The 15557-nt window shown below is 36.0% G+C and overlaps 1 protein-coding gene across 4 annotated transcripts in view; it reads left to right on the plus strand.

Moving 5' to 3' along the window:
- LOC107596042 (docking protein 6-like) overlaps positions 1 to 15557 on the plus strand; it is a 92385-nt gene that overhangs the window by 43872 nt on the left and 32956 nt on the right. For all 4 annotated transcript variants that reach the window (XM_016286648.1, XM_016286646.1, XM_016286647.1 and 1 more), the window contains exon 2: positions 9336 to 9443. In XM_016286648.1, coding sequence (XP_016142134.1) covers positions 9336 to 9443 — 108 coding nt within the window. The remainder of the gene's footprint in view (positions 1 to 9335; positions 9444 to 15557) is intronic.

Here is a 15557-nt window from a genome sequence, read left to right on the forward strand (position 1 = left end):
TGCCCCTCTGTATATATATATATATATATATATATATATATAGAATGGATCATACTCACCCACCATGGTTCCCACGCCGGAACCCCGTTCCAGAGGCGATTCCAGAGAAGCCTCTAGTCCGGACCATCAGTAAGGTGGTTGCTATGAAGTCATAGAACCAACCAAAACAACATAGGTCCAGCATAGGAGACTGTAATGCAGAAGAGAGGACGTCTCACCCATAGAGAGATAGCTGGCCAGCGTCTCTCTATACAGCATCTTCTCATAACCGCTTTCGCGCATAGTCTCGATGTTGGCATAACTCGTAATGCTGGAATTGATGAATGCGTGAGGAAAAACGGCCTCTTCCATTCCTTCTCGATCTCTGTATGGAAACGAGAAGAAAGGAAGGCTCACCTGAACTGGAGGGTTATGGCCAGAAAAATAACGTTCATCGAGGTACCTCGCAACGTCACTTTGTTCGCCCGCTTCACGGCAAATAAAGCCTCGCCGTGGCGCGATCCATAACTTTCAAAAGCTCATCATACGCAGGGCAGGAGGATTGGGAAGACTCAGCCTCAGCTTCTCTGCCCTCCTCAGACATTTCCTGCTTTTGCTGGGCTGAACCCAGCAGAGCACTGGCCCCTGGATCAGACAATGTTAATGAAATAACATCATCCTCCAGCGGCTCACTCTCGTCCACAGCTGGCAAAACCCCTCTTGAAACTCATTGGCCAAATCCACCTGCGATCCCCACGAGCTCATTCTCCTCTGTGCCTCAGCAGCCGCGGGTCCTGAATTGCGGGAATCAGATGGCTGCCCCTCTTTCCTCGAAAAGAGAGCAAACGAGAGCGGAGCTTTTTCCTTGGAAAAACGCTCGCAGCGCACGCCGATTGCCCCCTCGGAGACATTGCGTGAGCACTCTTCGCCCAAACAAATAACGCATAGATTGTGTGTCTTCAGATGTTAAACAACGACAACACGGATGCACACATTCTCTAAACGTTCTGCTAGTGCTCGCCATAATAATAGGATAGAGATCGCTCTTACCACGTTCAAATGCACGCTTCAAACAAAACAGTCAGTGAAGACAAAGAAGAGAATGACATGTTCTCCCGGCGCTTATTTATACTAATAGTCGCACCGGTAGTGACGTCATGGGCTGTCGCCGGCCAACGTGTTGTTGGTGTTTTTTTAAATGTATGCTTCAGACACGGGTCATGACGAAGCGTTCCCCATAGCGACCCCCTAGAGGACGCAGTTCGAAGTTCCCTTGAAAGGGAACAATAATGTACAGTATGTGAAAATTTGTTTTTTTTTACCTTAAACCGCATAAACACATTTCATTACACCAAATACACAAAATAATGTTCTTTTTAGCAACATCATATGACCCCTTTAAAATATAAACATAAAAGCTAATTGCAAATTAATAAATACTATAATAGTATATAAACAATTATAAAATAACATCAGAACACAAAACAATATAATATGAAAGAGGTCCAATGATGTTTCTCTAATAAAGTGAAGTGAACCACAAACTTATGTGGAATCAGGTTTGCGTACAGTGTATCTCACGTCACGACACACTGGAAACATTTAGCCATTATTCAACAAATATATAAATATATATAAATAAAATATTGGGCTTGTCCCAAAAAAGTGTTAATGTAAAGCCCTGATATCTCATATGTTGCTTATTTGAGTGTAAAACTCAGGAAAAAGCTTTATCAGAATGCAAACAGAAGTCTGGATGTGATTGCAGTAATGATGGCCTAATAGCAACGGCCCGTCCAGATAATAAATCAAATCATAGCATCCTCTACAGCTCTGTCCCAAAACAGCTTGGCAATCATGTTGAGAGGAGCCCATTTTCTTCTTTGGAAACTGGTATTCAGTGTCAGGATATTCCCAAACAACATCACTGCTCTCATCAGTCTTGCAGCTTCATTCTTCATGTTTTCTCAAAATCAGCAGAAATTGCTTTGTGTGTGTGTGTGTTTAGCAATTCTCTTATAGCGTTAATGTGTGTTTATGATTCCTGTGCCTTTGCAGATGACCTATATTTTAGGTGACTGTATTCATACCAAAATAATTTTCTATATAGCCTAATGTTTGAGTTACAATTATAAGTAAGTATATAAAGTTTATGTAACATTAATGTACTTATGCAGATGGGATTGTGATCTTTGTAGTTATTATTAATAAAGGTGTGCATGTCTATTGTTTGTATGTGGGTGTTACAGAAGGTAATTTATGCATCATGAAACCCATTAAAATGGACAAAATATATACAATATACACAAATGTTAAAGGGATAGTTCACCCAAAATAGAAAATTCTGTAATGAATTACTCATGTCGTTCCAAATCTATAAGATATTAGTTACTTTCTTACCCTGCATAGACAGCAACACAGCTACCACGTTTAAGGCCCAGAAAGGTAGTACCCATTTTAATGGGTTTCATGATGAATTTGGGGTCAGTTTTTTTTTTTTAAGAAATTATTTTTATTCAGAAAGGACACATTAAATTGATCAATAGTGACAACAAAGACATATTTATAATTTTACAAAAGATTTCTATTCCAAATAAAAGCTTTTCTTTTTTAACTTTATATTCATCAAAGGATCCTGAAAAATGTATTAAAGTTTCCACAAAAATATTAAGCAGCACAACCATTTTTGACATTGAATATAATAAGAAATGTTTCTTGAGCACCAAATCACACAATTGAATTAGGATTATTTCTAAAGAATCATGTGACACTGAAAACTGAAGTAATGAATGATGAAAATGTAGTTTTGCATCACAGGAATAAATGACATTTTAAAATATATTCTAATTAAAAATTAATTATTTTAATAATAATAAAATGTTACAATACATAGCTACTGTTTTTGCTGTTTCTGATCAAATAAATGCAGCCTAGGTGAGCATATAAAAAACTTTTAAGAAAAGCATAAAAAAAAAATCATACTGACCCCAAACTTTTGAACAATAGTGCAGAATAATCAAAAAGCCCTAAAAAATTATGTATTAAGTCTAGAAAGATGTACTGCAAATAAGTGATCTTAGAGCCCAATTTCTGTCATTGTTTTGTAGACCTACTGTCTCTGAATATTGTTTTTCTTCATCTAGACTTGTCTGAAGGGAATTTTCTACAAATATTTGCATTGAAAACTGATTATTATAATTTGTTTTCAAGTCACGCAGTAATGTGCAGTGTATTTAGTCCATGTATTCAGCCTGTTCAGATCTGTTTGAGCTTACAGGTTAGAACCATCTATGATCTGAGAAGCAAGTTATGGTAGTGTTGATTCTCTCCGTCATTGCCCTCCCTCAGTGTAGTGAGTATGATTGCAGTGTCTTATAAGTAATCAGATAACCTTCTCCGCTAGAAGCTGGTGGTTTGTGGATCACAGCAGACACAGATTTTATTAGAAAGATGAAACGTCAGACAGTGGAGCCTTCAAGGTGGCTCACATCATCTTGCTGGCACGTGGAAAGGTCAGCCATCTCTCTGACTGAGCTGCATTGTCTTTTTATCAGCCAATGTCATAAACACAGACATTCCTGCATGTTTACAGGGTCATGGTAGCATTGATTTGCTTATGGGCTCATATCTGAATTCTCTTGATTCATTTAATATTTTTATGGCTACATTTACACTTTACATACATGCTTAACAGGTTTGATTCTTGAACCCTTTTGTGGAATAAATGATTCAAAGATTCACTCAGAAAACAGTCACTTGTTTTATGTCTGAACTGGTTGCTTTGAACAAATGTGTTGAACGAAGGATTCAATGCCTCGCTCATTAACACAGTCACTTGTTTAGTTTCTGAATGAATCTGTGTATTTGATTGAATTGGCTGAATGAATGGTTTAATGACTCACTCCTTAAGATGGTCACTTATTTGGTCTTTGAATGAATCTATGGCTTCGAACAAATGATTGAATGAATGATTCAGTGACTCACTTAGATAGGCAGTCCCTTGTTTCTTGTATGAATGAATCGGTTGCTTTGAACAAATCTATTGAATGAATGGTCATTGCCCTCCCTCAGTGTAGTGAGTATGATTGCAGTGTCTTATAAGTAATCAGATAACCTTCTCCGCTAGAAGCTGGTGGTTTGTGGATCACAGCAGACACAGATTTTATTAGAAAGATGAAACGTCAGACAGTGGAGCCTTCAAGGTGGCTCACATCATCTTGCTGGCACGTGGAAAGGTCAGCCATCTCTCTGACTGAGCTGCATTGTCTTTTTATCAGCCAATGTCATAAACACAGACATTCCTGCATGCTTACAGGGTCATGGTAGCATTGATTTGCTTATGGGCTCATATCTGAATTCTCTTGATTCATTTAATATTTTTATGGCTACATTTACACTTTACATACATGCTTAACAGGTTTGATTCTTGAACCCTTTTGTGGAATAAATGATTCAAAGATTCACTCAGAAAACAGTCACTTGTTTTATGTCCGAACTGGTTGCTTTGAACAAATGTGTTGAACGAAGGATTCAATGCCTCGCTCATTAACACAGTCACTTGTTTAGTTTCTGAATGAATCTGTGTATTTGATTGAATCGGCTGAATGAATGGTTTAATGACTCACTCCTTAAGATGGTCACTTATTTGGTCTTTGAATGAATCTATGGCTTCGAGCAAATGATTGAATGAATGATTCAGTGACTCACTTAGATAGGCAGTCCCTTGTTTCTTGTATGAATGAATCGGTTGCTTTGAACAAATCTATTGAATGAATTATTCAATTATTCACTCCTTAAGACACTCACTTGTTTCTTTTCTGAATGAATCAGTGGCTTTGAACAAACTCGGTTGAATGAATGATTCGCTCATTAGGATAGTCTCTCTCAAACGCAAAGCCCCAATTCTGTTCGGTATTCAAGGACCATATCTGTAGTATCATATAAACATATTTGTTTAGTTACTTTTTACTATTGTATATATGTTTTGAGCAACTAATCCCTCTCTAAACCTAATCATTACATATAATGTTATATAGATAGATATCTTTTGTAGTGTGAACACATCATATGAAAATGCATATTTTGTTCATTTCAAAGTTTTTGGGATGAACGCTGTCCTGTTGCACAATTCAGCCATAACATAAAAAGCCCTTTTGGCTTATTTCAACTTCCTAGTAATTTGAGCAGTGTTTGTTCTTGGAGAATCCTCTAAAAATATCTACTGGAAGTTAAGTCTATATTAAACAATATATATGACATGCATCAATCCTTATCAAACTCTGCAGAATTTTTTGTAAACTATTTATGGCTGGTTCTTAATGAAGTGGTTAAATTTATCTGGCTTTGTTTCCACTGAAGAGCCCTTGTGTGTGTGTATGTATAATTTTGATGGTTTGGAGAGTACATTGTGTCCTGATTCATAATTAAACAATCCACTCCAGAGACGGAAGGTTTGTTCATTAATCAGCCTTTGAAATTTCAGTATGCAATCAGAGAGCTCGCAGAGATACTGTCCGCCCATAACTCCTGCAGTCGATTGAGCTGCACTAAGTGATGGAGAAAGAGGGAGGCTGATTGCAAATTCATTTATGTCAGTCATAGTTAGGCTTGATGACTTTGGCCATGGTTGCAGTGAAAATTGGGTAAGAGTAGTGTGTTTATTTGGGGATAATACCATGAAAAGTACTAAATGCCATGATCAGAATTAGCATTTATATAAAGATATTACACACTCAAGTTGCATTAATTTACCCGTGTCAACCTTTAAAAAAAATAAAATAAAAATATCAGTGGGCGCCTATTTAGATTGTGGCAGAAAATCAGCAGCTTTTTAGGGAAAAAAAATCAGTCAATTCAACTGAAAAGTGTTTGGATGAACATAAATATTGGCATGATTTCAGAACTACTTGCAATGTGACATTTGGGGATAATACCATGAAAAGTACTAAATGCCATGATCAGAATTAGCATTTATATAAAGATATTACACACTCAAGTTACATTCATTTACCCGTGTCAACCTTTAAAAAAATAAAATAAAAATATCAGTGGGCGCCTATTTAGATTGTGGCAGAAAATCAGCAGCTTTTTAGGGAAAAAAAATCAGTCAATTCAACTGAAAAGTGTTTGGATGAACATAAATATTGGCATGATTTCAGAACTACTTGCAATGTGAAAAAACAAACTACCTACATCATTTTTTTATCTAAAATGTTAATTATTCATATAGAGAGTGAGATCTAGGACTAGTTCAGGTTTGCAAACACTCTGGCTGTGTTCAGGCATTGTGAGGCAAGTGTGGGAAATCTTTAGATGTTCCTGTTCTGAATAGTTTGTTTGACTTTTCATATTGTTGTGAAACTGAAAGATAGGGAAGTACACAATAAAATATATTGTAGCATTGGCTACATGGTCAAACCATTGATACAGATCAACCCAGAGGAAAGTTTTATTACTCAGGAGACATAATAAAGTTCATAGTTAAGTTTCAAGTACAGTAAGTTTTAACTTGGTCTTACAGTGGACATAGAAAAGAATCAGCCCCCTTTAAAATAAGCACATTTTGTTGCTTTGCAGCCTGAAATGAAGACGGACACAGGTTTTGTCTTATCCAGCTGTATTTACTCAGTGCAACTTATAACATCCAAGTGAAACATATAATGCCAACAAAATAAAAAATCACTGTTGGAAAAAGGATCACCCCCCTCCTAAAAATGACTTGTAAACTCAATCAGGTGTAGCTAATCACACAAAGCCATTTGACTTTCAACTGTGATCAGTGGTGGTCATTTTGATTAGTTCAGCATGAAAAGAGCTTTTACTGGAGCATTTCGGTCCTTGGTAGTGCAGCTGAAGCAAACAATCAACTATGTGGAATAAATGACACTGCCAGTTGTGGACAGGCACAAATCAGGAGATGGATAATTCAAAGGCTTTATCAATGCCTAGAAGCACAGTGAAGTCTATTATTAAGAAATGGAAGGTATTTGGCACAACACAGACCCTCCCTGGATCAGGACGTCGCTCCAAACTTCTAGCAATTAATTACTAGCAATTTGCTAGTAAATTTCACAAATAATTATGAATAAATGGCAAGTAACACTCTGAATTTGAAGTAGAAAGACTGAAATATTATTTTCTTACTATTGTTAGACCTTTTTTTTTACCAACAATTATGAATCACGTTAAACCTGTTTACCTAAAATGATCATGCAACTTTTATTTATTTGTTTGTTTTTTGGAACTTCAAAAATCTATTTGACTCAGAAATTCAGTTTGAAGGGCCTTGTCTCATCTGCTTGCCTGCTTTCTAGGGTTCAGCTAAAAGTCTTTCATTAGTGTGAGAAAGTTTGCTTCTTTAGTAGAAGGTCAAGAGGCAGCTGTATGTCATACTCTCGAAATGATTTATTTGAAATGTTTTTTTCTTGCTGGCTCTGCTTGACCTAAATAAAATTGAATTCCTCGACCAAAATCAATAAAAAGATGAGATTATAGTTAGCTTATGCTGTAGCAAAACATAAATAAAAATGAAAAGTATTGAATTGCCTTATACATGTCAGAGGGCGCATGTTTGAATAAGCAGCCTTGTCCATCACAACAGTCTGGCAAAGGCTTGCATGGTACCGTGCTTGCAAATCTCAAATCATCTTCATAACCACATTTGATAACAGATGGCATGCGTGCAGAGTTTCATTATTTCAGATTTTCCCATTTTTAACAATGTGGATGAAATGGAGCTATTTTGCGTGTAACCTTTTGGCTCGACACATATAGCAGGTATCAGGAGCACCAGGCGTGCGTACTGGAATTCACCCAGATCGATTATGTTGAATGCCAAATTAAGCATTGTTCTTTTTCCATACACTACATCAGTGGAGTAAACAAATTAATCTTGCCCATGGATATGAATCCCGACAGGACTACTCATACATCAACAAATGAGCACTGGCTGCCTGCAGCAGGATATGGAGTATCCCTTCTGTAAATTAATCCACCTAACCTTAAAAGCATGCTGGGTCATATGTTTTTAAGTGTGCTCGGGTGGCATTTCGCTCCCCGGCCCGACACAGAATATAGGTGAGCAGAATTTCTTTTTGAAAACCAGACTCAATGTACCATTAAAGTTCTATATTACGATAATAAATGGTGGCACTGATACAGGTGGACTCTTAAGCCTCAGTAAATATCCATCACAAAATGGTCAGCTACATTAGAAGATTCGTCTGCCATTCTTTAACGCATGATGTTTTATTATGCAAATAAATCAGAAATATATAACAGATGGGGATAGTCCCGCTGATAAAAGGCCATTCAATCCTCATTTGTTAATTATGGCACTGCTGGGTTATTGATTCCATTTGGGGTGAGAACTGTCTGTTTTTGGGCAGTGTAAGATAATAAACACAAGTGTCAGGGGGGTAATGGATTGAAAATAAGTATGTGTGTGTGTGTGTGTTTGTGGACTGTGTTTTTAAAAAAAAATTTATAGAGAGATTGTGCACATTCTCTCACACTCTCTCTTTTCCATTGACCTTGAAAGGCTGTCAGGGGAATGTAAGTGTTTAATCTGTGAAAGTCTCAGATGTTGCTGGGAGGAATGTTTATTTCAGGCCTTTATTTCTTGAAATAGTACGCAGGGGGCAAACTCAGACAAATGGACATTGAAATGAGAGTGGCACTGAGATCTAGAGGTCTTTTCATGTGTTTTATGGCTCAACGGTACATTGTGTTACAACAGAAATATAGGCAAAGTGTTTTATTGTCTAAAAATCCTTTTTATGGAATTGATTTCTATATTGTATGCAAGCTGGTAGATGTTGTCAATAATGCCTGGTATTATTTTTGTGGAATTGTCTTAATTTTCTTTAAAATAAAATGTATTTTTACTTTTTCATTATATATCTATATATGTTCTATTTTAATATTTAATATTCTAATTTAATATTCATAAATATATATTACATTAGAAGATTTTTTCAAAATCTAGTTTATCTTCATATATAGATTGATTAACTGCAATTTAATTTGATTAATTAAGCAGCATGTATTTCATATATATATATATTATATTTGATTTGTATTATATATTTAAAATATATTTAATAAATACAATTTTAGTATGATATAATTATCATGCTATATATATATATATATATATATATATATATATATATATCTTATATATAAGATAATACATATACACGATTTGTAAAATCTTTTTTCAAATATAGATTGTGATTAATTGCAATTTCTTTTTGATTTTATTACATTCGATTTTTTTTATTAGAATTTTTGATGATTATTTTGTCCAAAACATTAAACATTAAAGTACATAAGTATGTTTCTTTCTGTAACAGATCTTCAGAAGATGCTGGCTTGTATTCAAGAAGGCGTCCAGTAAAGGACCACGGCGATTAGAGAAATATCCAGATGAAAAAGCCGCTTACTTCAGAAGCTTTCACAAGGTAATTGAAATTTCCATGCTTCATTTTAAATTTCTCCATGTTTTATTTAATTTATCCTGATTAATAACTTCATTTTGATCACGCTTATAAATCAGTAAATTAAGAGGCACATTGGGTCCATTCTGTTTAACATGCATCCTCGGTTCATTCTAGGCTCAAGGATAGCTCTATTCATTACCTGCGTAATTTATTTGCACAGCACCCCTCATGAGAAGTTCCTCTGACAGCAAGAGCTCTGGCTCAAGGGTTCATGCCGTGAAAGAAACTCGGAGTCTAATTATTTAGTTAGCAGGGGTCGTCTGTGTTCCAGAGCGAGTGCTGTGTGATACTTTTGGAGCTGACAGTAGCTCAGGTTAAAGGTGTAAACGTGAGCACAGTCTGTTTATTTGTGTTGTGGCAGATGATATTATGATGTGCTCTCTGTGGAGTGTTGGTCAGAGGCTTGTTTCTGACATTGGCATCGCTCCAATAAATTTGAAAGTCACTGCGATAAAGGATCTGATCAGATGGTCTTATCAGTATAGAGTACCTCTACCTCACCCGTGCTGAAATTGCTTACAGGAGTTTGGGATTTCCTCAGGTGGTTGACACATGGAGTACAAAAATTATAGATTTATTATAGACTGATTTTAGAAATAGATAGAAAAAACAGTAATGTCCTTTTTTAAGAAAAAAGCTGAATTTTCAGCAGCCATTCCTCCAGTCTTTAGTTTCAGATGATTTTCCTTCAGAAAACATTCTGATTTAATGATTTGATGCTCAAGAAACATGTCTTGCTTAACATTTTCGTGGAAATCATTATACATTAATTTCAGGAATCTTTGATGCATAAAAATTTCAAAAGACCATTGTTTTTATTTAAATTGAAATCTTTTGTAACATCTTTTTGTTAATCATTTTAATTAATTCTTAAAATAGTATTTAAAATAGTAATTCCTTACAAAAATCATACTGTTTTAATATATGAGCAATATCACACAAGTAGTCTTGAGTAAATAACAGGAGTAATCACAGTGTGCTGATATACAGCCATATTTCACGGCTACGAGTGTGACATTACGTTTATTCAACAGTTTGAAAACACAAGTGTGTAAATAAAAAAGTGATGGAGTGTCTTTAAAAACCCTCTTTTGTGCGGAACTACTTCCTTCCTCCATCACTAATTCTAAAGCGTCACTTTAGAACTAGTTACAAAGGAACGTTGAGTTGCCGTATTGAAGGTCATTGTATTATGTGGAGTAGAGTATTATGAGAGAGAGATCACCTGAGTAAGTCTTATTACTGATACCAGCATTCATTCTTCAGGTCAATCTTATATCCGTAATCACAAAATCAATTTGAATGTCCACTGAGTAAAGCGATATCTTTGTGTTTGTACTTATAACAGTCAAGGGGACTATGGTTGCATCTTATAAGTCTGTTTAAAGTAATAATAACATCCTTGTTTCAGTCCCTTTCAATATAAAAGTCATTGCTACTCACTCATTAAGACAGTGGAAATAATGTAACTTTCTCTGAAGATGAAATCGTAATCACTAACAGACCCTTTCTCAATACCAGATATGGCATATTATTTCTATCAAATATTATTTATTGAACAATAATATATAAATGAACAACGCTAGTCATTATAAAAGTATAATAATAGGAATAAACACAAGCAAACAATTCGGTCAAAAGAAAAGCAGCGCTCTTCCACCATTGACGCTCAAATGCTGCCAGTATACAGTACATCCAACAACAAGAGTGAACAGTGAAATGGTTAGAGTGCTGATACTTCTTGAATATCGCACCGCTGGAAAAGGCTCTCAGCCAATCAGATTCAAGAACCAGAACAAACTGTTGTATAAAAGTATATGTATACATATCTCTACATAGGCTACATACATCCACATGAGGAAGAAAGATCTTTCTGAAGATGAAAAGTATGAAACAATGCAATGTCTTGCAAAAGGCATCAAAACAAATAATATTTTGCGAAAAGCAAATAGAGATTATTGAACTGTGAAAAGATTTGTGAGTGACTTGGAGCACAAAAGATCTTGGTCAGATAAAGATTTATTAAGGAAAGTTTCTGTCAAACAAATGAACTGTATTGTAATGCCAGCTGTATAAAAGCCACTGCTGAGCAGCAGACAGGTGTTTGAAGCTACTGGAGTCTCAAGATCCTCTACATGCAGACTGGCAGTTGTGTGTAAAGCTGCGTTTCAGTCACTGCTAACCAAACCTCACAAAGAGAAATCTGCACAGTGGCTGTAGAAACACATTTTCAAACTGTTTAGCACCATGGTAATTATGCAGCATAGGATATGTTGTTGCAGGATAGTGTGTTGTTATACCACAGCAGAAAATGGTCAGTTATGAACTCCACATAACTTGCAGAAGTCATTTTGACACCCTAAAATGACTTTACATCTCAATTCCCAATATTCCAACCTAAATCATCACCCACCGCCTCCTTGCTGATGTTGCAGTCTCATTGGAATAGCATGGCCATTCATCAAATATCAGAAATCCATTTATCTGGACCATCCATTGTACTGCAGCATTCGTAAGTGAATAAAACTATTTAAAAACAAGTCTTCATGTGTTTCTACAGCCATTGTGCAGGTTTCTCTTTGTGAGGTTTGGTTAGCAGTGACTGAAACGCAGCTTTACACACAACTGCCAGTCTGCATGGAGAGGATCTTGAGCTGGCATTACAATACAATTAATTTGTTTGAAAGAAACTTTCCTTAAATCTTTATCTGACCAAGATCTTCTGTGCTCTAAGTCACAGTTAAATTAATTTTATTTGCTTTTCACAAAATATCGTTTGTTTTGATGCCTTTTGCAAGACATTGCATTGTTTCATACTTTTCATGCTCCAAAATTTCTTGGTAAACGGGTGCAGTGACGTTGGTTTTCAAAAAACACAATGGACCAACACCAGCAGATGACATTGCACCCCAAATCATCACAGACTTTGGAAACTTAACACTGGACTTCAAGCAACTTGGGCTATGAGTATGGCTTATTTTGCTTGACAATCCTCATAAGGCTGCGGTTCTCTCGGTTGGTTGTGCATCTTTTTCTTCCACACTTTTTCCTTCCACTCAACTTTCTGTTAACATGCTTGGATACAGCACTCTGTGAACAGCCAGCTTCTTTGGCAATTCATGTTTGTGGCTTACCCTCCTTGTGAAGGGTGTCAATGATTGTCTTCTGGACAACTGTCAGATCAGCAGTCTTCCCCATGATTGTGTAGCCTAGTGAACCAAACTGAGAGACCATTTTGAAGGCTCAGGAAACCTTTGCAGGTGTTTTGAGTTGATTAGCTGATTGGCATGTCACCATATTCTAATTTGTTGAGATAGTGAATTGGTGGGTTTTTGTTAAATGTGAGCCAAAATAATCACAATTAAAAGAACCAAAGACTTAAACTACTTCAGTCTGTGTGCATTGAATTTATTTAATACACGAGTTTCACAATTTGAGTTGAATTACTGAAATAAATGAACTTTTCCACGACATTCTAATTTATTGAGATGCACCTGTATATAAACCCCTCTGGTTTATGCATCCCTGCCTCTGCTGAATTATTTTTATCCTCGGTGGGGATAAAAAACATCCCGCAAAACATTCACGTGCTTTGAAGTCTTGTTCTGAATCAAATGATTCGCGATACGTGCTTTGAAGTCCTGATCTGAATCAAATGATTCGTGATACGCGATCCGATTGGAGTGCTTCGCAACAGTGAATCATTTTGCGACTCAATGGTTTAACTGATTCGGAGTTTCAAAAAGCTCCGTTGATACGGAGTTCTTTGCTCGCTTTCTCTATATAATTTATTCGTTGCTTGAATAACCGTGGAAATGAAATCATTACAATTAATAGGCCTAACTTACAATGTTTTTAATAGATTGTGATCTCGTTATACAGTTTCTGTCGTATTAAAAACATTTTATGACATGACACCCATTATATGGTAGGCTACTTACCAATAAAAAAGTTTTCAAATGCACCCCCCCCCCTTTTGCTTTTTACACAAATCGCACCCTGCATATACATATAGATATATGTGTGTGTATACATATATCACACTCGAATATCATTTGATACCACACACTATATTACATATACACACTTATTGTGTACATACATGTTTTAACATTGTACTTATCAATAGGTATTATATATGAAGAGTTTAGGATAGGTTTTAGGAAAAATATGTAAAATCATGTATGTACACAATAGGTGTGTTGTATCAAATGATTTAAATTTAATTTTTAAATTTAAGTACATCTTGCAATATCAGAATTAGGTTTATAAAATCTACTGCTGAATTAAAATCCATTAAAGGGCATTTTGATATTGCACCAGGAACCAGACCCTCTTATAGTGTGAATAATTTCAGGCTTTACTTTCCTTTCCTGTCCTTAAGCCCTTTGAAAATATCCAATTAGGGCTCATTATCAGGGCGATGGCTGATGATCTTACGCGCCGAACATGCAGAACATTCTAGAATAATGAGCACAGATGCGGCTGTAGATTAGGGCCGTGACACCGTGGTTTGATGTCGCTGCATTGTGGGAACGTGCCTTTATCAGCTGTAACAAGCCTTCTAATAAGATTACTCATTAGAGATCAGGAGATGAGTGAATGTGGTACAAAGCAACAGCCTGGATTATCAGCATGTCTGATGAAGACGCTGTAACAGGCAGACTATATTACACAAACTCTGATGTAGGTGCAACTCTCTGTGTGCTCTGATGTCTCTGCACTTGTTTGGATTTTTTTGCTTATGAAGTTTTGATTTTGAGTTACAATGGGTAGGCTGATTTTCACATTACACTTGAGCTTTTTGTATACTTGACATATACTTCATAGTTGTTTACAGTTGTTATTGTCATTAATAGTCATTAATGTCTTAATAGCATCACTTTACTTAACAGTGTTATGTAATATATTTAATTGCCTTTTCTTTTTACATTTTCAGTTTAAATTTTACTTTTAGTTTAAGTTGTAGTAATTTTGGTTATGTGTTTTTGTATTTGTTTTCAATTTTCTGTTTATCTTAATTTTAATTTCAGTTTTAGTTTTTGCAATTTTAGTACTTCAACAAAAATTAGAAGTGTTGCCTGGAATGAATAAGTTGAAGTTTTTTAAGCTTATAATAAATATAATATAATACAAAAAAATTTCAGCTTAATTTAAATTACTGAAAACTATTTTTTATGTTTTTTGTTAACAATAAAAACGCTGTTCTTTTAGACTGTACTTTGCTAGCCTCAGCTTCAGACGTCATGCCAGGAGTCTGTCATCATGGACTGACTTCCTGGCTAGAATAAACTGCAGTATGGGCCAGACCGTTTGATGTCTGGTCAAAGGTCTGGCTATGCACATTGCTGACAGCTGAGAAGTTTTCAGAAGATGCTTCCTCACACCCATCAATGCGTCATCCATTCACTGAGACACACCCGAGCTGGAGAAGTTCTTTCAAAGCCTTGAGCAAAGCCTTCATCAGATTCATAATCCTTGAACCCACACTCAGCACAACACAAACACATTCAAAGGCAAACACCTCCTCCCTGTTGCCACAGGCAAATCATAAATCTCAAACCAAGAAAAGCCATCGGCAAGACTGAGAGGTGAGGTGTAGTATCTCCTGTTTCGACTGCATTTTAACTATTTTAACAGAGCTCGAAGAAGTGTTGGTAACCTTTGTGCAACATTGTGTGAGTCTAGAAGATGAAGTGAAATGTACCTGAAGAGCCCTTTAAATATAGACTGGGCTTATTTTTATACTGTCAGAACAGAAGGCAGGTTGCTTTTCTCTGAGGTAATGTTGTCTGTCATGGCTGTGGAAACATTTTAAATCATGGATGACATTATCTTGTTATTCATATCCCTTCCAGCTTAATTTATTAAAGCACGTGTAATCACAAAACTATATCAACATTCATTAATTCTAATTGCAGTATGGTGATAGCTTAGTCATATCCCTAATTATCCCATTAACTTCCTTAGTTTAGTATACTGGATTAAATTATTTGCTAGGAAATCTGGAAAAAAAAATGTATATGACTTCCCCCCCCCCCCCCCCCCCCCCCCCCCCCCCCCCCCCCCCCCGCT

This window comes from Sinocyclocheilus grahami, unplaced genomic scaffold (assembly GCF_001515645.1).
Source record: "Sinocyclocheilus grahami isolate Dianchi unplaced genomic scaffold, SAMN03320097.WGS_v1.1 scaffold213.1, whole genome shotgun sequence".
NCBI classification, from domain to species: Eukaryota; Metazoa; Chordata; class Actinopteri; order Cypriniformes; family Cyprinidae; genus Sinocyclocheilus; species Sinocyclocheilus grahami.